This window comes from Lissotriton vulgaris, chromosome 5 (genome assembly GCF_964263255.1).
Source record: "Lissotriton vulgaris chromosome 5, aLisVul1.2, whole genome shotgun sequence".
Taxonomy (NCBI): Eukaryota; Metazoa; Chordata; class Amphibia; order Caudata; family Salamandridae; genus Lissotriton; species Lissotriton vulgaris.
The window spans coordinates 74794419-74819390 of record NC_141693.1 but is presented as its reverse complement, the minus strand read 5'-3'; the positions used below and the strand labels follow the sequence as shown (position 1 = coordinate 74819390).

At 46.1% G+C, this 24972-nt stretch overlaps 1 protein-coding gene across 1 annotated transcript in view; it reads right to left on the bottom strand.

Moving 5' to 3' along the window:
- Positions 1–951, bottom strand: part of LOC147710227 (E3 ubiquitin-protein ligase TRIM39-like) — a 483044-nt gene extending 482093 nt beyond the window's left edge. Inside the window, exon 1 of the mRNA XM_086919956.1 lies at positions 525–951. Coding sequence (XP_086776082.1) covers positions 525–938 — 414 coding nt within the window. The 5' untranslated portion in view covers positions 939–951. The remainder of the gene's footprint in view (positions 1–524) is intronic.
- Positions 952–24972: the final 24021 nt, after the last annotated feature.

The following is a 24972-nucleotide window of genomic DNA, read 5'->3' as shown; positions in this document are numbered from 1 at the left end:
AGCCCGTCTTTGAGGCCCAACGAACCAGTAATTCTACAATTCTGATTTAAATATCTTGTATTCCTTTGTGAGACTCACAGCATGTCTTCATTAGTGAACGCTGAACACACATTCACATACCTTGTGCTATTGGACAACCATCTGTCTTTATGGGACCCACAGGGTGACTTCGATCCCTTAACACCCTGAGGCATTGCACCTTCTGAGAGGCACCAGCAGGGTATTTACTTGTGAATCTTGAGGCACCCACACACACACTTTGTGCTCTTCTGCAGCTCCCTCTATGGGGTACACTGCATGATGTGTCACCTCTGAAACCTTCCACACATAGCTCCTCGTGCCCTCAGGCTGCCTCCTTGATGGGGTTCACAGAGGGCCTTGTGATCCCTGAATTCAGACAGACATACCCTGTGATCTTCACGGGTAGTTCCAGAGCAACCACACACACCTTGTACTCCTTAGCAGGTTCCACAATGGGCCTCACACACAGTGTGACTTTGCGATCCCTGACTGCCCAGACGTACCTTGTGCTCCTCTGCAGCCTCCTCTACAGGACTTGCTAAGTGGTGTCTATGGTCTTTGGACTCCCGGCAGACCAAACATATCATCCTCTGATCCTCTGCACAGAACAGCATCAGTGCCTGGTTATGTTTCTCACACAGATTCTCCTCCGCTGGCTTCACTGTGGTCAGGTGAAGCTGTTTTGCGATTTCCACCATGTTCCCCAGTTGCCTGTTGGGTCGGAGGTTTCTCACAGAAGATATCTCCCTGCACTGTGGACAGGGGAAGTTTTCCTCTCTTCCCTCCCAGGTCTGGGTGATGCAGGAGCGGCAGAAGTTGTGTCCACACTCTATGGACACCGGATCCTTAAAATAATCCAAACAGATGGAACAAGTGGCCTCTTCCTTGAGGTTCCCGAGCTGAGCTGCTGCCGCCATGATTCAGAAATGCAGGAAGTAAAGGTAAGTTTCATTTCTCTCTTTGTGAAGTGGGTGCGTCTGCCTCTCTCGGTGTGCACTGGGACTTCCGGGTTCATGTTATAGACACAGAGCAGAGAACTGACCTTTGGCACCCTTTATTCACCCTGTGGTTATTTTTCGAGATTCTGTGAGTGCAGCTGGAGCTTGAATATGATTTTCTTTAAAATCCCCTGTGTTATTTTGAATACGTCAATTCTGGAAGTTTGCTTTTTTAATCATTTAGAAATCACATACAAAGTTCTAAACTCCTTTCTAAAGTGTTTTCTTCTGGTATTAGCTATTTTAATTTTAGTTTCAAAGGATGAAAAAAAACAACTTTTGCTATGTTACTCAATGGTTTTACTGACCTTACCATACTATGCTGGTCAGGCCTGTAAATTAGTAGTTTGTGTGTAAGGGAAGAAGACATTACTGCCTGTCATTGCCTGTTATGTATGTGAAGGACGTTTTAAATACTGTTGCTGGCACTGAATGTGTTCTGAGAGCCAGGGAAGATTTGCTCATTCGCAGAAGTACCCTTTCTGTGTGCGAGGGACGCTTGCACTGAGGATGCCCTGGCGTACCTGTTCTGTGAGGGAGGGAAGCTTGCACTGCTGCTGCTATGACGAACCTGTTTTGAGTCTGAGGAAAGCCTGCACTACTGAAGCCCTAGTACATCTGTTTCGTGAGTGAGGGAAGGAAGCTTGCAGTTCTGATGTACTGATGGACCTTGTCTTTGAGAGGGCATGCTTGTACTGCTGATGCCCTGAGGTATCTTTTTATGAGTGAGGGAGGCCTGCACTGCTGCTGCCCTGATGAACCAGTTCTGTGTGTGAGGAAAGCCAGCACTACTGAAGGCCTAGTGCACCTGTTCCCTGAGTGAGGGAAGCTTGCAGTGCTGATGCACTAATGTACCTGGTCTTTGAGCGGGGGACGCTTGTACTGCTGATGCCCTAGTGCACCTGTTCCTTGAGGGAGGGAAGTTTGCTCTGCTAATTCCCTGATATACTTCTTTTGTGAGAGGGAAGCTTGCACTGTTGATGCCCTGATGTGCCTGGTCTGTGAGTGAGAGAAGCCTGCACTGTTGATACCCTGAGGTACCTGTTCTGTGAGTGATGTTCTGTGAGTGAAGGAGGTTTGAACAGCTGCTGCCCTGATGAACCTGTTTTGTGAAAGGGAAGCTTGCACTGCTGATGCTCTGATGTATGTGCTCTGTGGGAGGGAACGGAAGCCTGCACTTCTGATGTGCTGATGTACCTATTCTGGGCCATATGTATGAAGGAACCAATTTGCGATTCTGTAATAGCGATTTTTAAGAAATCGCTATTTCAGAATCGCGAAATGGTATGTATCAAGAAAAACACATTTTTTTAGCGATTTCTTGATATTCCTTAATTGCGAATTCGCAAATTGCGAATTCGCAATTAAGGAATACTTTCCCATTCATTTCTATGGGCCAGGAGGCCCAAAGGAAGCAATGGGAATTTTTTCTCAATTTGCGATTCGCAATTTGCTAATCGCAAATTGAGAATAATTTCAAGGGTGCAGGGGTGTCCAAAGGACACCCTGTTGCACCCCTGAAATAAGCATAGGTGCACATGTGGTGCACATACATGCCCTAAGGGCATGTATGTGCGTCACATGGCACTTTGAAAAATGCAAAATGTGCATTTTTCAAGGAATTCGCAACTAGAAGTTGGTGGTAATTTGCGATTCCTTAAGGCCATTTAGCAAATTTATTTGCCTTCTTACATTGCATTTAAGGAATTGCAAAATTTTCTATTCCTTAAATGCAATCGCAAAATAGGGATTCGCAAATTTTGCATTTCCTCATTTTACATTGGATTTTCCTTCATACATATCATTTTGCGAATTCGCATTCGCAAAGGCCGAAATTCTGCGAATTTCGGCCTTTGCGAATGCAAATTTCAATGATACATATGGCCCATAGTGAGGTAAGCTTGCACTGCTGATTCTTATATGTACCTGTTCTGTGAGCCAGGGAAGTTTGCACAGCTGATACCCTGAAGTACCTGTTATGAGAATTATTATTTTTTCAATATTTTTATTGAGCAGAAGCATAAGGTGAACCATTACATCATATATATATAAAACACAAAATCGATCTCACCCATAATCACAATCATTTGAAACATTGGGATCCAATATTACTTCAAAGATATATTCCCTGTTATTTCTTAGCACAGGGCAAAGTGCAGCGTGCCGGGGCAGCATTCAAAAAGCATCTTCGTACATTAAAAAAGTGGATCAGGTACTGTGCCACATCGATCCACTACATTACTTAAGAAAAATTAAAAAACAAGCTCTATTATACATAAATACTAATTCACATTAATTGAGTGTGCATTTTTAAACATCAATCAATGCATCTGGGCTAAACACGGTGCTATTGATAAAGTGCAGTACATTAACACCCATAAAGTGCGTTTATCCCTGAGATAAGCATGCTTAGGTTTTTTTTCCTTTTATTTTTTTTCCTCCCCTCTTTCCTTTCTTCTTCTTCCTGACCCCCTTATTTTTCTTTCCCCTTTCCTTTTCCTTTGCCCTTTTCCTTTCTCCCTTTTTTGCCTCCCAATAACATTGATTCATGTTCCACCCCACCTAGCAGCAAACATCTCATAATATAAAGTGTGATTATGGCTAGACAATTAGCATAACATTTCCCTATTCCTTGAGCCCAAAAAGAACCCTTTTTAGGTCTCGCTGGTGTTAGCAGCGCGAACCGCTGAGTCCAGCGAAAGACCTTATGTTGTGCACTTGCCGGGAATGTTGGACAGGGGTAGGGTACACGCTTTCCCTCTGCAATTTCATCTCTAGGACGCGCTTCCCACTCACCGGGCACACACGGGGCTTACATACACTCCCCCCACTCACCGGGCACAGGCGGGGCTTACATACACTCCCCCTTCCCACTCACCGGGCACACGCGGGGCTTCCATACACCCCCCCACTCACTGGGCACACGCAGGGCTTACATACACCCCCCCTCTCACCGGGCACACGGGGGGCTTCCCTCACTGGGGGGGCGGGCACCGACAATGTGCCCCGATGCCCCCCCTCACCGGGTCTGTCGGACTCTTCTCGTCCCGCGGTAATGGCGGCTGCACGGGATTCGTAGGCAGCTTGCTCCCTTCTCTTCACAGGAGCGCGGCATAGGCTCCTGTCCGCTTCCTGTCAGTACTGGTGGCCACGCCCTCCAGCAGGCAGTCCCGGGCAGTCCCTCCTGGCTTCCTGTGTCTCGCCTGTGCAGAGAGGACCCCGAATTTTGTGGTTGAAACTAGGTATTTTATTTTTATTTTGTATTTAATGCGAATTTATATAGCGCGAACATTACCCAAAGGTGTCAGAGCGCTTTACATAAGAACTAGTTGCGATATATAAGGACTTAGGATTACATGCGTTACATAAAAGCTCTGCCGCTTGTTGATGCGGTGTTGTGCCTGCTCCTTCATTCAGATCTGTGTTGACCTCGGAGGTTGCAGTGCTGCTCAATTTAGATCGATTATCCTGCCCCTTCACAGTAGTTCCGGAAAGATGTTGTCTACGGATACTGTTGTATTTTCTCGAACATATAGATTTGTCCTCTATCATAATTGATTTAATCGTGTAGGAACTTTTGAGCTTTTCTGTCTATGATTGTGCCTTCTAGCTTGTTGAGTCTCGCCTTCATACTGGCAAAGTTGATTGTGATCAGCTGTTGAGTGTCTGCCATTTATTGCAGTACTTGTACTTTGTACGCTTTTGTAACCTGCACACATATCACTTTTTCCTCCTGTAATGTACCGATTGCTACCTCATGTATTTTGGTTGCTCACTATTGTCACTTTTGATTCATGTAACTTAACGTTTGCTTTTGTAATTTGTTCACTTGTAATTTTTCTGTTCTTACTGTTCCTATTCTGAAGCGCTCTGACACCTTCGGGTAAAGTCCGCGCTATATAAAATCGCATAAATAAAATAAATAAATAAATAAAATTGCGGCCTTGGGCACTTTTTCTATCATTAATTTTTATCGAACATTTTTAAAGAGGCCTCCTCCCGCTCTTGCATCTCTTTGGTCAACTTATTAATTTTTGTGCCCAGCTCCGTGTACCTCTCGGAGCTGTTTAATGTTTCCAGCGGTTCTCCCTTCTCCTGCTCCTTTATGCACTCTGTAGTCTTACCTGGGTGGTAAACTGGTCCCTGGGGGGTCCTCCGGCTCTCCAGCTCCGAGATCCCACTGCCAGATCTACAGCTTGTGTTCACACCGAAATCGCATCGCGGGCCCGGTGACTTCCACTCCTTCACATTCACAACCCGCTGACTTCCGCCAATCTCCAGATCGAAGATCATGTAGTCCTTCTGGATCCAGTACAATCCATGAGTGTGTCCTTGGAAAAAGAGCAGACTGCGTGCGCGCACATGCACGCGCTCGGCCGATGCTTGGTTTCCGACTTGCAGTTTTCCAGGGAGCAGGAACAGTTAAGTGAACTCAGCCTGCGAGAGTATGCAGTTATTCAAACAGTGCCAAATCTCGACAGTGCCTGGGCTGGCTTTTGAGCCCTCGAGAGGGATCACTCTTAGCGAGATTCCAACTAGGAACCTTACGATCTCTACTCTGCTTTCCTTTGGGCCAATACGAAACTGACTCCGTTTTAGTCTGTCCCTGTGATGAGCCTTTGGTGCAGACTCTTGAGATTTTTTGTTGTTGTAAATATTATCAGCAGTGTACTTGTAAGTATTTAAACCCAATTTTGAATATGTATGGACTTAGTCAATGCAGGGCAGCATTGTTCTTTTTACGAACGTATCATTGCCAAATTTTCAGGTTTGTTGTAGCGTCTGCAGTTTTCTTGAAATCATCAATTTTTAAACAGAAAATGTCATCTGTATGAGTGAATATTACTATCCATGTTTTCATATTTGCGATTGATTAGGTACAACTTGTTCTGCTTTTCTTTATTTTTTAATAATCGAATAAAGTTTTTGATGTTGCTGACTTTTACCTTAGTAAAAGGAAATTTAATCGAATTACAAAGAAAACCTGCATCAAATATCTCAACCGTAAGAAGAAACCAGGCTCACATTAAGGAAGATAGGTGGCTCTCATCCTCGGAAGAGTTGAAAAAAAAGCTAAGGAAGAAATATAATACCAACATCCATGGACTTCAGTTTAATACAGAAGTATGGAAAGGCTAAACAAAGAATACCTTCAAGGAGACCCTATATATATTTCATAGTGCCCACACCGCCATTCACTCCCGCCCACTTGTACATATACACAATTCCCACCCAAATGAAACTCTGGAGACATATTTGTGGGAAAGAACTGCTGCAGGTTTATTTCATACAACACACGTATGACGTTTTCTGGTGGGTCATCTTACGGGCGATCCAAAGCAGGCAGCCCCTCGCTGTCCCGCATGCCTAAGGAGCCATCTTGCACGGCGAGTTGATGCTCTGACGGTGCAGCACATTACCAACTTCGTTATACTCCTGCCCCCCCCCCTGTCAGGGCGGAGCGGCGTGGCACACCCCCGATCGGTTCAGGCCCCCCGACCGCCCGAAGGACTAACGGGGCGACGTCGCGGTTTCCCGGAACCTCGTTCGGCTCCTGGCCCTTGGCTCGGGCACCCTTACTGTGCCAGGCAGAGGTACCCTTACTGTACCCTTCTGCCGCAGAGGTACCCTTACTGTACCGTCTGCTTCCAGATCGCCCTGTAACTCCGCCTGTAACACAAAGAAGAACATTACAACATTCTATTACTTCGCGCCGCCGCTCAAGCTGCTGGGTCAGGGTTCAGGGTGGGAACAGCGCTTGAGCCGCGGGTGGACAGGGATGAGAGAGGCCGAGCCTTGGCCACTGCAGTGTAAATAGCGGGTTCACCCCTCCCACAGGTAAGCCCTCCCCTGGCCGGTGAATGGTGGACGCGGGGAGGGGCGCCCTATCGGTGTTGGCTGGAGCTTGCCGGGTGGGACTAAAGCGCTGCCCCGCCCATGTTCCCCTGTGGGTCACACAGGTCAGCGGCATAGTGCCCACACCGCCATTCACTCCCGCCCACTTGTACATATACACAATTCCCACCCAAATGAAACTCTGGAGACATATTTGTGGGAAAGAACTGCTGCAGGTTTATTTCATACAACACACTTATGACGTTTTCTGGTGGGTCATCGTACAGGCGATCCAAAGCAGGCAGCCCCTCGCTGTCCCGCATGCCTAAGGAGCCATCTTGCACGGCGAGTCGATGCTCTGACGGTGCAGCACATTACCAACTTCGTTATACTTCCGCCACCCCTGTCAGGGCTGAGCGGTGTGGCACACCCCCGATCGGTTCAGGCCCCCCGACCTGCCGAAGGACTAACGGGGCGCCGTCGTGGTTGCCCGGAACCTCCTTCGGCTCCTGGTCCTTGGCTCGGGCACCCTTACTGTGCCAGGCAGAGGTACCCTTACTGTACCCTCCTGCCGCAGAGGTACCCTTACTGTAACCGTCTGCTTCCAGATCGCCCTGTACTCCGCCACAGCTCTGGAGGAGGCCCCCGTCGATGACAGAGCCCCCCCCACCCATTATGCTACTTGCAACCTGTCGCTGTCAGAGCCTCGTGTATGTCCGGAAGGAACACATACATACCCAACCCGGACAAGTGCACCCCATCTCGCTCGTCATACCCTTCGGTTTTATCTTGTAGGAATGCATGTCTAATGAACCCCAGGCCTCCCTTTCCATAAACTTCTGCCTGGATCTGTTGACCCTCCTGCGGGACTGCTCTATCGCAACCGGCGATCTCGCTCCCCTCCAGACCCTGCGAGGGACAATTTCTGACCAAAGCAGCTCAGTGGCTCCTAACTTGTTGCTTACTGCTGTCAAATCCCTCTGCATGGCCTGAATCAGGGCCCTCCTCCCCAATGTGACCAAATCGTTCCCACCCAGGTGGATGATGAGGATATTGGGAGGACAACCCCTCCCCGCCAGGTTTTGTTCTAGCTTGGACTTCAGGTTACCCCATTCTACGCACGTGTCTTATCTTTTCAGGAGTCTCCCTCTAAATTAAAATCATTCCCTACTCTATGTCTCTGATTTTTCTTCTTTCAAGATATCTTATCTAAAATTATTATGAATAGCTTCAAAAGTTATTATGCAAATAGCTTAAACCTGTAAGCCAGGGTAATTTCCCAGACACCTCTTTGGTCATTTTAAGACGCTCCCTGGGTCTAATCAAAGTGGCATGGCGGTCAAAAAAGCCTATGGCTTGAAATACTACCCGGAGTGACTGCCAGTGGTTAGACAAATTGCTAGCATACCTCCTATCACCTCTGCGTGTTTGAGTAGATCTTAACCTGTCATTCCCTTCGCCTACCCCCAAATAATAGGGGTACTGTTAACTCCAGGGGTTATAAGTATTTGCAGTTACCCCAGTTTGAAATTTAACACTCAGAAATTCGCTTTTCTGACTCTTTTCCAGAAGTTATTTCTTTGCTTGCCTGCAGTCTAATTACTTACCGTTTTCTAACTCTGTAAGCTGAAAGGAGGTTATTTCAAAATATCATATTTGTTCACCTTTCCTTGTTTTGCTTAATATGCTTCACTCAGAATAGGATACAGTGGATCGGCGAGTGACTGTTTGCATGATTCTATTTGCTGCTAATGGAAAACCAGTGATATTTGTCCTAGGAAGCAAAAAGTGATGGGATTATGAAAGTTATCCTGTAGTCAGAATTGTTTTCTTGCTGTGTGAGCACAGTAGCTGTAGTAATTATGACAATGGATGTCATGGCAAATCAATGCAGATCATTACTTGGAATAGTTAGAGCACAGTCTAGCAGATATATTTTAACAGTCAAATTGTCCTTCCAGTTTCATGGTGTAAATATGACATAATTGCTAGAGGCCTTTCCGAGTTTTGAAGCAAAATTGTGATGTTCGCCGAAAAGTTCAATTTAATATGGATGGTGCCAGCAGAATTTTGGTAAACACGAATATGGAGAAAATAGATACGTTTCTGAGGTCGCTTGACAGAGATGTTAACGTGATGTGTTCACCTAGTGTGATACCTTTGACAGCTCTAATTGGGTTCCTCGCATAGTTTTGCTGAAACAAACTGGACATCTCTGGTTGTGTGTCGATCTAACCAATGTCAAACATATCATCATTCATTGCCATCCCCTTCCACCTACACGGGATCTTTTTGCACAATTGGATGGTGTTATGTTTCACCCTGTTCATGACGTTTCAGATTTCCCAAAATAATGCATTATTGCTTTGAGAAAACAGGAGGGTAGTAGCATGTAAAGGATAATGCCATTTTAGAGCATATTCCTTCACACGTCAGGATAAGGCATGACAGTTCAGTTGGAGAAGTGGGCATTTTATTCTAGTGAGGTAGCATTTTAGGGTCACAAGATTACGGAAAACAGTATTTTTATTTTTTTAATTTTTTTTATCGATAACTTATGAAAGGCCATTCATGGAGTGAGTGTGCCAAAGAACAAGATCAGTTATGATGATCCTTAGGGTTGTGCGAACTTTACTCACATTTTGTGCATACTTTTACAGAAACAGCTGCACATCCAGTGATGTCACTGACCATGTCATGAGTGATGTAATATGTGACGTCATCAGCAGTGCATTGCAGGCGCGCAAGTTATAGTGAGTCCAACTAGCTATAACGTGGGAATTTCAATGGTTTTATGTCAGTAAAATTTCCAGCTAACTATAACTGGTGTGAAACCTATGGTTTTTTCATTGAATTTCATAGGTTTTTTAAATGCTAATTCCTAACTATATATAGGGCCTCAAACCTATGTTTTTTCAGTGAATTTCAAAGGTTTTTTAATAGCAAATTTCTATAGCTATGAAATGTAATATTTTTTATAATGAATCCTATATTGTATATTTATGTAATACTATTTTCTTTATGTATATTGTTCATGGTTTTTTTGTTGTTGTTTTTTTTTGCCCTGGAGCGTGAGCGCAGTCTTGTGGCGCGCCCCGGTGCGCGTACCGGTGAGCGTCCCGTTAGCGCTATTGCCGTGAACGAAAACATCATCCTGACGTATCGCGTAGCCGCGTCCGCGTGATACGCACGGCGTAAGCGCACCCGGAAGCACTAGAGCGCATACGATCGCGCTATGTAAGCGCCCCCGGGCGCGCCCCGAGTGCGTCGGTCATGTGACCTGAAAATAACACTTTTCATTGGTTCAGGACAGTTTTGGTTTCCAAATGATGAAAGCCCTGGTCATGTGACCTGAAAATAACACTCTTCATTGGTTCAGGACAGTTTTGTTTTCCTAATGATGAAACCCCCCACCTTTTTTCCTCATTCTCACTTTGTACTTTGAGTGAGGAAGACCTGTTTCCAAACCTATTAGTACCTATTTGTACTGAGAAATGGCTACAGTAACAGCAGCAGCAGGAGCATCTCAGCCACCACCAACACCACCACCACCACCCCCACTAAGAGGACCACCACAACACCACAGTGGTGGAGATGAAGAAGAGGCGGAGGAGGAGGAGGAAGAGAGGCGGCGCTACCTGCCAGAAGATACTACCCCCTACAAGCCAAAAGAGCACATTGTGTGGGAATTTTTTTAAATCCCAAGGGGCCAAAAGAAAGTAAATGCGCCAAAGGTTACTTGTTTGATCTGTGGCACTGTACTTTCCAGGGGGAACCTTGCTAAAAAATATTCTTTTGGCAACAACACCATGATTCGCCACATGCAACGCCGGCACCCTAACAACTATAGTGCGGCAGAGGTCAGAGAACTGACCAGAAACCCTCCCCAATCTTTTCCCAGCACCTCCCAAAGTACCCAACCCACTCCATCGGGACCAGAGACAAGGGAGATGGTTCCAAACATCCAAACCCAGTTTGGAAATTTCAAAATTGTTTGCATATTTTGTGGGCGTACAATTTGCTATGGTGAGCAAAGTGTTAAACTCATCAACCGTGCTGGTGACAACCACAAGTGCCCAAAGAAACCTTAATTTTTTCCTGATTTTATTTGCTCCAGTTGAGCCGTTTACAATTCCCTGTTTTTTGTTTGTCCCCATAAAAATTCCAAAAAAATAAAAAATTGTTCATAAAAGCCAAAAAAAGTACAAAATGTTCAAAAAAACAATAAAAAATGTAAAACAACAAAAAGAATAAAAAAAACAGTTCTTTTTAGAACTACCTCCAATTTATAAAAAAAATGCTACATTTTAAAAAAAATCGGTCATTCTTTTTATCCCTATGGTACGCTCCCCGGTGCGCATACCAGGCGCTCCCCCCGCACAAATCGAAAAAAAAAATTATTTTTTTTTTCCCCGCGGGGCCCTTTTATGGCCCCAACATCAAACCTAGGGAGTCAGGGGGGTCTACCCTGCCCCCTTTTGGTCATTTCCCCCTTTGTTTTTGCCACCTCTTGTGTCTCGATCCTACCGAGACACAAGATGGCGGCAGCTCCGGACTGTTTGGAATGTTGACAGACACCCGAGAGCCAATCAGCTTTCCGCTCGCGAACTCGCGTAGCGCGCTGGGACGCGTCCCGGTGCGCGTACCGGGGCGCGCCTATAGATATATATATTTTTTGAACCCTAAATTACTCAAAATCCACTGGAGCACATATCTTGAGACATAGCAAAGGCACATCAGGCTACCAGTCCCTACAATTTTGCCAAGTTTGGTGGAAATCCATTCAGCCGTTCGGTCTAAAAGGGAGTCCAACCGCCCTATGGAAATTAACATGGGGAAAACACGTTTTGGGACCCCCCTTTTATCTCGGCCCCCGGTTGACTAATCCCCCCCAAAATTTTCAGGGAAGGCAAATTTCAGGAAATTTTCAGGCAGATTCCTCAACCGGCGCCAAAGTTATTCCCAATAGAATGTTGCGGATTCCCTATGGAAAACAATCCTAACTATAACTACCTACTGGAGACCGCCAGTAGGTAATATCTATACTACTATTATAAAGAGAGAACTGGGAACCTTTGAGGCGGGTAAACTCCAGAATTACACCACCAATCACGACACCCAATACAGCGTTGGAAAGGGGAGTTCCAGGAGATGGTCATAGGCTATACATCTGGACACCATATACATTACAAAGTGCAAACAACATTAGGGGTAAAGTAGTTCCCTGTGGGCGCTGCTCTGCTGGGGCGTGTCAAAGTAAACTTGTGGGCGGAAAAAACTCATGGGCTGAAGAAACAACTCATCAGCTGCAGCTACAAGCACACACAAAAGCACTACGACTTCAGGCACAAACATTGCAAAAGCACTCACATTGCAAAAGAGCTCGGCGGTTTATCAATACAAAGAAAGGCATGCCACTTGATGGACAGTGACTTAAGTCGAGGATACATTCATGCTGCGTTATTAAAGAGCCTGTGAAGGCCATAAACAAAGGGGCGCGGCAAATAGTACAAGAGGCGCGGCACACGCACGCTGTCATAAGGGGCGTGTAAACTCAAAGAGGGCTGCAACTTAAAAGCACTCCGCCTTCACGCACAAAGAGCACTCAGCGTTTTCAGGGTGCATCAAATACAATAAATGCCATGCCACTTATATGCGCTGTCATTTCGCTCGCCGATACATTCATTATCACAGGGCCCATAATTGACATAATGAAAGGGGCGCGGCAAAGGGCGCGGCAACAACTAAAACAGGCGCGGAATCATTGGTCACATGTAAGGGGCGGGGAACACCTCTTCCCTACGCGTTCCTTGTCAGTGGGGAGAATGTAAAAAAAGGGGCGCTGCTTACAAAATAAACCAATCACGCTACATTGCACACATTTCACACAGTACCTGCAACAATAAATATGCAAAACCTTCTCCGATTTGTCTAACGAGCACCTTCGTAATAGGGGGCTAGCAGAGGGAAACAAGACACACAACCTTCGAACGCTAGGAAAACACTCGCATTGCATTTATTTCGCGCTGTGCCACTCTCTCATCGCATTGTCATTCACTAGACTTACTTACTGAGTGCGCACATTACTTACCAATTACAAAGAAAGCCTTACTCGCAGGGCCACTATCTTCTCTCATTCTCATTGACAACACTTCGCCAAAAACACGAACAATAACGACTACGGCCATTAGTTCAGAAATACAACAAAACGCTTTATCTATCAGCCACTCTACTCGCATTTGCATTACCAGCACTTCAAGAACAACACGATAATTAATGCGTGCCGGCATTAATTCACGATTACAAAGAACGCCTTGCTCGCAGTGCCACTCTCTAAAATTGCTTGGCTATGGAGGCTCAAACATTACTTTGCTTCAACATTACAAAGAAAGGCTTGTTCACAGTGCCACTGTCTACAATTGCTGCGCAAGATAAAACGGACTTCCAGCCTTTGAAATACATAAAACATTCACACGGGCTGCCAGAAGAAAAGACATCACGCATTCTTTAACTCTATTTATACTTTGACTCAGACAGTGCTGTATGCCAATTCACGCCGCTTTCAGCTATCGCACTCTTTTATCAACACAATCTTGAACTTTCATCTACAGTATTGCCCTTTTAAAGTACCAGACAACACTAAAACAATACCTGCCATAACTCAAACAGAGTTTGACACTGTTTACTACTTCCCAAATAGGGGGTGACCTCCAAACCAAATAGCCATTTCAGTAAGGCTTATTTACCTTTCACAGTCAGGGCTGCTGTATACTAATTAAGAAAACTTTGCCTATCGCACACTTCTCTTGCCTTTATTCATTCAAATATTCACACATTTAAGGACCATTAACTCAGCTGTGCAAAAAAAACATCTACATAGTAGCAGAACAACTAGGGGAGTAATAAAGGGGCACGAGTTTAAAACAAAAACATTTTTGGGAAAGGAGACCCTTTCACAATACTGTACTGCGAACAGACACAGTAATACCTTTCACACATTCAAATCTTTCATTACAATTGCAAAACATTTACCAAAACATACATCACCAATTCAGAAATACGGGACACCATAAACATTAAAGGACATAAACAGCACTGCAATTAAACATTAAACTTAGCTGCACAATCATTACACTTTTCTTTGCTTTCATAATCTATATCTATATCTATACTACTATTATAAAGAAAGAACTTTGCGGCTTTGAGGTGGGTAAACTCGGGAACCACAGCGCCAATCCACACACCCGATACATCGTTGTAATCCTCAGGGTGTGCAGATGGACATAGGCTATATAAATTAAAAATAAATACGTTATTAAAAAATATAAGTTAAAAAAAAAGTAGTCCCTTCAAAAAAGCACCGGCCGCGACGTGATTGCTCACATCAGGACCGGCGTACACGCGAGGAGCGGCATACAAGAGCGGCGGAGAGCAGCGCGGGGAGGAGCGGCGGAGATCAGCGCGGGGAGGAGCAGTGATGAGGAGTGGCGGAGATCAGGGGAGCAGCGGATATTACCGGCGGACACGTGGTGAGGATCGGCAGGCAGACAGTGAGGAGCGGCGGCGGGGAGGAGCGGTCAGCGGCGGATGAGGTAGGGCGCCAAGTTACCAGTCAGCATAGCAAACGTGAGGGAGGAGCGGTGGCAGGGAGGAGCGGTGAGCGAGCCACAGGTACCGGAGGAAAAACAAATGTGTGCAGGAAAAAGTAACGTGGGCAGGTTAACAGGAGGAAAAAGAAAAATGTGCAGGTGACAAAAGAGTACAAAGTGGAGCGGGGGACAAACGGGCCATTACAGGACGAAAAAGTGAAACGGGCATTAAAGGGAGGAAAAAGTGACGTGGGCAGTGACGTGGGCAGGTTAACAGGAGGAAAAAGAAACATGTGCAGGTGACAAAAGCGTACAAAGTGGAGCAGGAAGCAAACAGGCCATTACAGGACGAAAACATGAAACGGGGCATTACAGAGAGGAGAAAGTGAAGTGGGCAGGTTAACAGGAGGAAAAAGAAATGTGTGCAGGTGACAAAAGCGTACAAAGTGGAGCGGGTAGCAAACTGGGCATTACAGGACGGAAAAGTGACGTGGCCAGGGACGTGGGCAGGTACCAAACGGGGCATTGCAGCAGGAAAAAGTGACTTGAGCAGTGAAGTGGGCAGGTTACACAACGTCAGGGCGGGCGGGGGCCCTGAGCCATGATCGATCCCGGACAACGTCGGGACGGGCTGCTAGTATATATATATATATATATATATATATATATATATATATATACTAGCAGCCCGTCCCGACGTTGTCCGGGAGAAATTAGGCTTCTGGGCCCCCGCCCGCCCTGACGTTGTCCCTGGGTCCCCCGGAGCCTTCCTCCATATACTGCAGTATTATACCTCTGTGTTTACTTTGTACGCTTTTGTAGCAGCCCGTCCCGACGTTGTCCGGGAGCAATTAGGCTTCAGGGCCCCGCCCGCCCCAACGTTGTCCGTGGGTCCCCCGGAACCTTCCTCCATATATTGCAGTATTATACCTCTATGTTTACTTTGTACGCTTTTGTAACCTGCACACGTAACTTTTTCCTCCTGTAATGCACTGTTTGGCTCACTTTTTTAATGCTCCGTTTGCTCCCTCTTGCTACCTGCACACGTCACTTTTTCCTCCTATACCTCTATGTTTAATTTCTACGCTTTTGTAACCTGCACGCGTAACTTTTTCCTCCTGTAATGCACCGTTTGGCTCACTTTTGTAATGCTCCGTTTGCTTCCTCTTGCTCACGATGTACGCTTTTGTAACCTGCACACGTAACTTTTTCCTCCATTAATGCACCGTTTGGCTCACTTTTGTAATGCTCAGTTTGCTTCCTCTTGCTCACGATTTTCATTTTTGCTTCATTTTTCCGACGCTCACCCCACCTAAATAATTAAATAAATAACCTAACTCATCCGCCGCTCACTGCTCCTCCCCGCCTGTCCGCCGCTCCTCACCGCCTGTCCGCCGCTCCTCACCGCCTGTCCGCCGCTCCTCACCGCTCCTCTCCACGCCATGTCCGCCGATCCTCCTCGCGCTCCTGGACGCCGCTCCTCCCCGCGCTCCTCACGTCGGGCACGCACGTCGCGGCCGGCGCTTCTTCCAAGGGACTACTTTTTTTTCTGTAAATGTTTTAAATAACGTATACTTATTAAGTTTATATAGCCTATGTCCATCTGCACACCCTGACGATTACAACAATGTATCGGGTGTGTGGATTGGCGCTGTGGTTCCCGAGTTTACCCGCCTCAAAGGTTCAAAGTTCTTCCTTTATAATAGTAGTATAGATATATACATTTTTTAAATTTAATTAAAAGATTTATTCTTTTAAATTGCATTATTTATATTATTTTTATTTATTCATAATTTTATTTTATTACCTTTTACACCCTAAAAACGAATCCCACCCTGGTCCCTTTAAATACCCCTGCACCCCATAATCATAACCCACCCTTACTCCTTAAAATACGCCAACACCCTTAAACACTAACCCATCTTACCTAAAACCCAAACCTAGCCCTAGCCCTGAACCCTAAAAATACCCATGTACCCCAAAACTCAAACCTAGCCCTGAACCCTAAAAATACCCCTGTACCCCAAAACCCAAACCTAGCCCTGATCCCTAAAATACCACTGTACCCCAAAACCCAAACCTATCCCTGATCCCTAAAATACCCCTGTACCCCAAAACCTAAACCTAGCCCTGAACCCTAAAAATACCCCTGTATCCCAAAACCCAAACCTAGCCCTGAACCCTAAAATACCCCTGTATCCCAAAACCCACACCTATCCCTGAACCCTAAAGTACCCCTGTACCCCAAAACCCAAACCTACCCCTGAACCATAAAATACCCCTCTACCCCAAAACCCAAACATAGCCCTGAACGCTTAAAATACCCCTGTACCCCAAAACCCAAACCTACCCTGAACCCTAAAAATACCCCTGTACCCCAAAACCCAAACCTAGCCCTGAACCCTAAAAATACCCCTGTACCCCACAACCAAACCTACCCCAGTACCCCAAAACCCAAACCTACCCCTGAACCCTAAAAATACCCCTGTACCCAATACCCAAACCTAGCCCTGACCCCTAAAACACCCCTGTACCCCAAAAACCAAACCTACCCCTGAACCCTAAAAAAACCTGTACCCCAAAACCCAAACCTAGCCCTGAACCCTAAAATACCCCTGTACACCAAAACCCAAACCAACCCCTGAACCCTAAAAATAACCCTGTACTCAAAAATCCAAACATAGCCCTGAACCCTAAAAATACCCCTGTACCCCAAAATCCAAACCTAGCCCTAGCCCTGAACCCTAAAAATACCCCTGTACCCCAAAACTACAAACCTAGCCCTGAACCCTAAAAATACCCCTGTACCTCAAAACCAATACCTATCCCTAAACCCTAAAAATACCCCTGTACCCCATAACCCAAAACTATATCTGAACCCTTAAAATACCCAAACAACCCAAAACATATACCTCAGTACCCCAAAACATATACCCCTATACCCATACTTACCTTATCCAAACATTTAAAAAAAACATGCTTTTAACCATACATTTACAACGAATTTCGTTGTAAATGTATGCGTGGTAAAAGCATATAAAACGTAATGCCATGCGTTATATTGGCATTGCGGAGTCATGGTACTTTCGTAATGAAAGTATGCGGAGTTATGGTATGCAGAAAGAAAGTTGCGGAATAATGGGTGTTTACCGCGGGAAACAATCATTCAAAACTCACACAATTCTAATTGTTAGACGTTCACCGATGGCCCTCTAGCGGGTGGCACACGCGAATGAGCATGTCACATTACACACAATCTATTTCATACCCGGACAACGTCGGGACGTGCTGCAAGTATATATATATATATGTATAGAAAAAAAGGAAGAAAAAAAAACTGTCCGCAAAACAAATTACGTTGCTTGTAGAGTTGCGCTCTAGTGTCTGAGCGCTACGTCACCACGTAGCTCGTGCGGCGACCATCTTTGATCGCACTGGAAACACGCGATTCGAGCCGGAGCCTCCGGAGAAGCAGCACGCCCGGCGCTCTCATGCTGATAAGTTAAATGTGAAATAAATATCGCACCTCCACAACAACTAGCGTCCTGTCATCTTGCCAGGGACCAGACGACTTTACAGTGGCGACGACGCTGGGATCAAGAAAAAAATAATAAAACGAAGGAAAGGAAAGACCTGCACCACGTGGCAGGAGACAGCCACAAGAAGCAGGCAGAAACACGGAGGAGTGAAGCAAAAGCACAGCAGCAGAGAATGGCATAGGCGCAGGAAGACGCACCGGAGCAGAGTGCATGCCAACACTTCCAGGTACGAGGGCACCCATGCTGTCCCTGTGATGAGCCTGTGGTGCAAACTCTTGAGATTTTTTTTTGCTGTAAATATTATCAGCAGTGTACTTGTAAGTATTTAAAACCAATTTTGAATATGTATGGACTTAGTCAATGCAAGCCAGCATTGTTCTTTTTACCAACGTATCATTGCCTAATTATCAGGTTTGCTTTAGCGTCGGCAGTTTTCTTGAAATCATCAATTTGTAAACAGAAAATGTCATCTGTATGAGTGAATATTACTATCCACGTTTTCATATTTGCAATGGATTAGGTACAACTTGTTCTGATTTCTTTATTTTTTAATAATCGAATAAAGTTTATGATGATGCTGACTTTTACCTTAGTAAAAGGAAATTAAATCGAATTACAAAGAAAACCTGCATCAAATATCGCAACCGTAAGAAGAAACCAGGCTCACATTAAGGAAGATAGGTGGCTCTCAGCCTCAGAAGAGTTGAAAAAAAAGCTAAGGAAAAATTATAATACCAACATCCATGGACTTCAGTTTCATACAGAAGTATGGAAAGGCTAAACAAAGAATACCTTCAAGGAGAGCCTATATATATTTCAAAGATGACGGGTTGAGCTGTACAAGAAAGCATCACATTGGGAATTGCGTTTCACACAAATGACGTGGCTTAAGGCAGGCAGGTGATGAACAGGTTGAACTTTGGGTGACCTTGACTTCGGGTGACCTTGACGCTGAAAGAGCAAAGCTAGTGTCTGAGCTTTCATGAGAGGGCAGCCATATTAACAGTTATGTGTTTGGTAGCTAAAAAATATGCACACCGACCAAACACACGACTGCAGCATTAAAAAAAATATATATATATAAAAAAAGGGAAAAAAACTGTCTGCAAAACAAATTACGTTACTTGTAGAGTTGCGCTCTAGTGTCTGAGCGCTACATCACCACGTAGCGCGAGCGGTGGCCATCTTGGATCGCACTGGAAACGCCCGATTCGAGCCAGAGCCTCCGGAGAAGCAGCATGCCCGGCGCTCTCATGCTGATAAGTTAAATGTGAAATAAATATCGCACCTCCACAACAATTAGCGTCCTGTCATCCTTGCCAGGGACCAGACGACTTTACAGTGGCGACGAATCTGGGATCAAGAAAAAAATAATAAAACGAAGGAAAGGAAAGACCAGCACCATGTGGCAGGAGACAGCCACAAGAAGCAGGCAGAAACACGGAGGAGTGAAGCAAAAGCACAGCAGCAGAGAATGGCTTAGGCGCAGGAAGACGCACCGGAGCAGAGTGCATGCCAACACTTCCAGGTACGAGGGCACCCATGCTGTCCCTGTGATGAGCCTGTGGTGCAAACTCTTGAGATTTTTTTTTGCTGTAAATATTATCAGCAGTGTACTTGTAAGTATTTAAAACCAATTTTGAATATGTATGGACTTAGTCAATGCAAGCCAGCATTGTTCTTTTTACGAACGTATCATTGCCTAATTTTCAGGTTTGCTTTAGCGTCTGCAGTTTTCTTGAAATCATCAATTTGTAAACAGAAAATGTCATCTGTATGAGTGAATATTACTATCCACGTTTTCATATTTGCAATGGATTTGGTACAACTTGTTCTGCTTTTCTTTATTTTTTAATAATCGAATAAAGTTTTTGATGATGCTGACTTTTACCTTAGTAAAAGGAAATTAAATCGAATTACAAAGAAAACCTGCATCAAATATCTCAACCGTAAGAAGAAACCAGGCTCACATTAAGGAAGATAGGTGGCTCTCATCCTCAGAAGAGTTGAAAAAAAAGCTAAGGAAGAAATATAATACCAACATCCATGGACTTCAGTTTCATACAGAAGTATGGAAAGGCTAAACAAAGAATACCTTCAAGGAAAGCCTATATATATTTCAAAGATGACGGGTTGAGCTGTATAATATAGCATCACATTAGGCATTGTGTTTCACACAAATGACGTGGCTTAAGGCAGGCAGGTGATGAACAGGTTGAACTTTGGGTGACCTTGACTTCGGGTGACCTTGACGCTGAAAGAGCAAAGCTAGTGTCTGAGCTTTCATGAGAGGGCAGGCATTTTAACAGCTATGTGTTTGCTAGCTCATTGTGAGTGGTTGCGCATGCTCGCGACCGCTCTCAATGAGAGACTACCAGTTCGTGTTGAGAAAGCTGCCGCTCGAGTAATAATCTACTCGAGCAGCAGAAAACTACAGCTCGCACTGTGCAAGATGCCGCTTTCAATGATTGCACAGTGCCGGATGCTTGTCCGCACTGTGCAATCATTGAAAACGCATCTTGCACAGTGCGAACATGCTACTACGCAGCTCGCGTAGTGCTACGTGAAGTTTGCGTAGTGCGAAGTGCACTTCGCGTAGCTTCGCGTAGCGCTACTTAGCGAACTACGCCCACCCTTAGTTTAAGCCCCACCGAGGACCTCGGTTGGAACCTCCGGATATAAGACCCGTATCATACACGGGAGAACGAATTCCCATGGTAGGTTACAGAGCGCTAAATTTCGAATTCAACGGATGGAGCGCAGAGTGCAAATTGTACGTGGTGGAGAAGGGCCCGTCAGCCCTAGGCTGGATGGATCAAGGAGACCTGGGCATAAAACTAGACCCGGGAGGCGACATACAGCTGCTGATGACGGCACCCGAACAATGGCCGGACTTAGAGAAAAAGAAGAGGGACTTCCCTAAGGTGTTCGGAGGGAAAGTCGGAAAACTGGAGAAGTTCACACACCGGATAGAACTCAAGGAAAACTCCAAACCAGTATCTCACAAGGTGTGGAATGTCCCCATTGCAGTGAGAGAGGCGGTACAACAGGAACTACGAAGATTAGAGGAGAATGGAATAATAGAGCTCATAAACTGTGCGGAGTGGTTGGCGCCCCTAGTGGTAGCGATGAAACCTAATGGCAAGGTCCGGCTGTGTGTGGACCTGAGAGAACTAAACAAGTGCATTGTGGTGGAAAAGTTTCCCTTACCAGGCATCAAGGAAATGTTGGGCAGGACCAAAGGAATAAAATGGTTCTCCACCATCGATCTCACGTCTGCATATCACCAAATAGCCCTACACCATGAAAGCAGGAAGCTAACGTCGTTCATAACACCTTTTAGGTGTTACTAATTCCGCAGGATCCCATTTGGACTTGCCTCGGCAGCGGCCGTCTTCCAGAAACTCATGCACTGTGTCTTCAAGGACCTGGAAGGGGTTCAGTACTTCCAGGACGACATATTGGTGATGGGGAAAGACCGGAGGGATCATGACACAAAATTAGACAGGGTGCTAAGTGTCCTAGAAGAAAAAGGCCTCACAGCGGAGTGGGAGAAGTGCTGTCTTGGAATGGCCTCAGTCACCTACCTAGGACACGAAATAGGAGAGCAAGGCATTACACCAAAAAGGGAAAATGTAAAAGCCATTTGTGATGCCCCGCCTCCATCCAGCAAGGAAGAAGTAAGATCCTTCTTAGGGATGGCTGAATATTACAGCAAATTCGTACAACACTTGCCACCAAGACACATCATCCGGCTTCCGAGCCAAACACAGCACCGAAACCGCCCTCATTGAAGCGACAGACGACATCCGAACGCTTCTGGACAACGGAGAAACAGTTGCCCTTATCCTACTCGACCTCTCCGCTGCCTTCGACACTGTCTGCCATAGCACCCTCATACAACGCCTCAGCAACATCGGCATACAAGGAAAAGCCTTGGACTGGATCATCTTGTTCCTCGCCGGGAGAACGCAGAGAGTTTGACTCCCCCCATTCAAATCAGAGGCCACCGAAGTCATCTGCGGAGTACCACAAGGATCATCACTCAGTCCCACCCTCTTCAACGTTTACATGAGTCCCCTCGCATCCATTGCGCGACAACACAACCTTAACATCATCTCATATGCTGACGACACCCAGCTGATCCTTTCCCTCACCAAAGACCCTAACACCGCCAAAACCAATCTTCACGAAGGCATGAAAGAAGTAGCCGAATGGATGAAAAACAGCCGCCTTAAACTTAACTCAGACAAAACGGAAGTCCTCATCCTAGGATCATCCCCCTCTGCCTCGGACGACTCCCGGTGGCCATCGGCCCTGGGCACGGCACCCATACCCACAGACCACGCACGTCACCTAGGCTTCATCCTAGATTCCTCCCTCTCGATGACCAGACAAGTCAACGCCGTCTCATCCTCCTGCTTCAACGTACTTCGTATGCTCAAGAAAATCTTTCGTTGGATCCCCACCGAAACAAGAAAGACCATCACCCACGCACTGGTCACTAGCCGACTGGACTATGGAAACACCCTCTATGCCGGAACCACAGCCAAATTACAGAAAAAACTCCAACGCATCCAAAACGCATCAGCCAGACTCATAATGGACATCCCTCGCCAAGCTCACATTACCGGTCACCTGAAAGACCTCCACTGGCTTCCCGTCAACAAGAGAATAACGTTCTGTCTCCTCACCCACGCACACAAGGCCCTTTACAAACTAGGACCCGAATGCCTCAACACACGACTGTCCTTCTACACACCCACCTGCCAACTAAGATCCTCCAATCAAGCCCTCGCCACAGTTCCGCGCATCCACAGATCCACCATGGGAGGAAGATCCTTCTCCTACTTGGCGGCCAAGACCTGGAATTCTCTCCCCACTCACCTCCGCCTTACACAGAACCACATTTCCTTCAGAAAGGAACTTAAAACCTGGCTATTCGATAAATAATGCACCCTCTCCCCCAAGCGCCTTGAGACCCTCTGGGTGAGTAGTGCGCTATACAAATTCCTGAACTTGAACTTGAACTATAAGGGACAAAACCGTATTCACATGGACAGAAGAGAAGCAGGGGGAATTCAAAGGCATCAAGAAGGACATCAGCCGAGCCTTACCCCTGCAAGGATATGACCCTCAAGGACAAACAGTGCTGACGACAGATGCCAGTGACAAAGGACTGGGAGCAGTCCTTATGCAAGAAAGGAGAAATGGAACAACAGAAACTCTCAGCTTCGCCTCCAGAGCCCTATCAGACACAGAAAAGAAATTTAGCGTCATAGAGGAAGTGATGCTAGCAGCTGTATGGGCCATGGGCAAATTCCGCCAGTTCCTATGGGGCATGAGGTTCCAACTGAAGACTGACCACAAACCACTTGTAAAAGTGCTTACGTCCAGTGGGCATGCAAATGCCAATCCTAGGATAGCTAAGATGACTCTGAAATTACTCGAGTACCGATACGACATGGAGTACATCCCGGGAAGTAGGAACAAGGTAGCAGATTACCTTAGTAGAGCTGCCGCGATGGAAAGAGCACTAGACGGAGCAGAAGTGAGCGATGAGATGGTGGCCTTGATGGAATACCTGGAGAAGGTGATTAGCAACCAAGAGTGGACTGGAGTGTATGGAGAAGACCAGGACATCCAAGAAGTGAAGGAATACATAGTCAGAGGATGGCCTGAAAAAAGGCACCTGCGGACAACCCTCAAGAAATTTTATGAAGTACGAGAAGAATTGTCCCTGGACGACAAAGGCACCTTCCTGTACAGAGGAGACAAATTCGTACCCCCGACGTTGTTGATACCACGATTGTTGGCGATTCTACATGAAGGTCAACTAGGGATCGTGAAAACTAAGATGAGGGCCAAGCAGGGATATTGGTGGCCAGGGATGGACATACAAACGGAGAGACACGTGAGAGAGTGTGACCAATGCCAGAGAGCTGACAAGACGATGACGCCCTTGAGGCCAGCCTTAGGGAAATTCATCAACCCGAAGAATCCTTGGGAGGAGCTATCCATAGACCTACTGGGACCAATTAATTCTAGATGACCAAGGAACCCCAAAATACCTATGCGTCATAGTGGACAGATACTCAAAATGGCCTGAAGTACACGTGCAGGAAGAAATGGACACAGAAACGATACTTAAGTTCCTCACGGCAACCTTTCTCAGGGAAGGCATACCTAAATCAGTTTTGAGTGACAATGGTCCCCAGTTTACCTTGGAGAAATAGCACGAATATATGGAGAGGAATGGCATCATATCCAAATACACATCCATATACCATCCTGCCAGAAATGGACAAGTAGAGCGCTTCAACAGAGTAGTAATGGGGTCCATCCAGGCAGCCATCACGATGGGCAAGGACTGGGGAAAGGAAGCCAAAATATGATATGGGCCTACCGCATCACCCCGACGAGCACAGGGTACAGCCCTTCCAAATTCTGAGGGGTAGAGATCCCTTCACGAAGGATAACTTGGAGTGGAAGGAGAAGACCATAACCAGCAAATGGTCCCCTGCGGTGGTGCAGCACAATCTAGAAAAAGCCCAAACGATACATACCGAACATTACAACAGAAGGAAGAACGTGAAGGAAACATCTCTGGAGAAAGGAGAATGGGTCAGGGTCAAATTGGTGGTACTACAGAAAAAGAGTGACAGCAAATACAGTCGTCCCTTACAAGTAAAGGAGGTGTATGACCGGGCTGCATTGCTTAGCGATGGGAACGTGTGGTCCCAAGATCGCATGTCCCGGTGTAATAAGATCCTGCAATGGTACCCGGAAGACAGTGAGCAAACGACAATGGACCGGGGGTCACAGGAGAATGACATTGTGAGTCCGGAAGGAGAAGGGAGCATACTAACGGAAGGACAGAAAGAAGAGCAAGGAGACAGTGAAGTTCCCAGAGCAGAGGTATGCCCCAGAGAAGAGAGAGAGACTCCCTGCAGTGAAAGACCGAGTACACAAGAAGGTAGAGTGATGAGT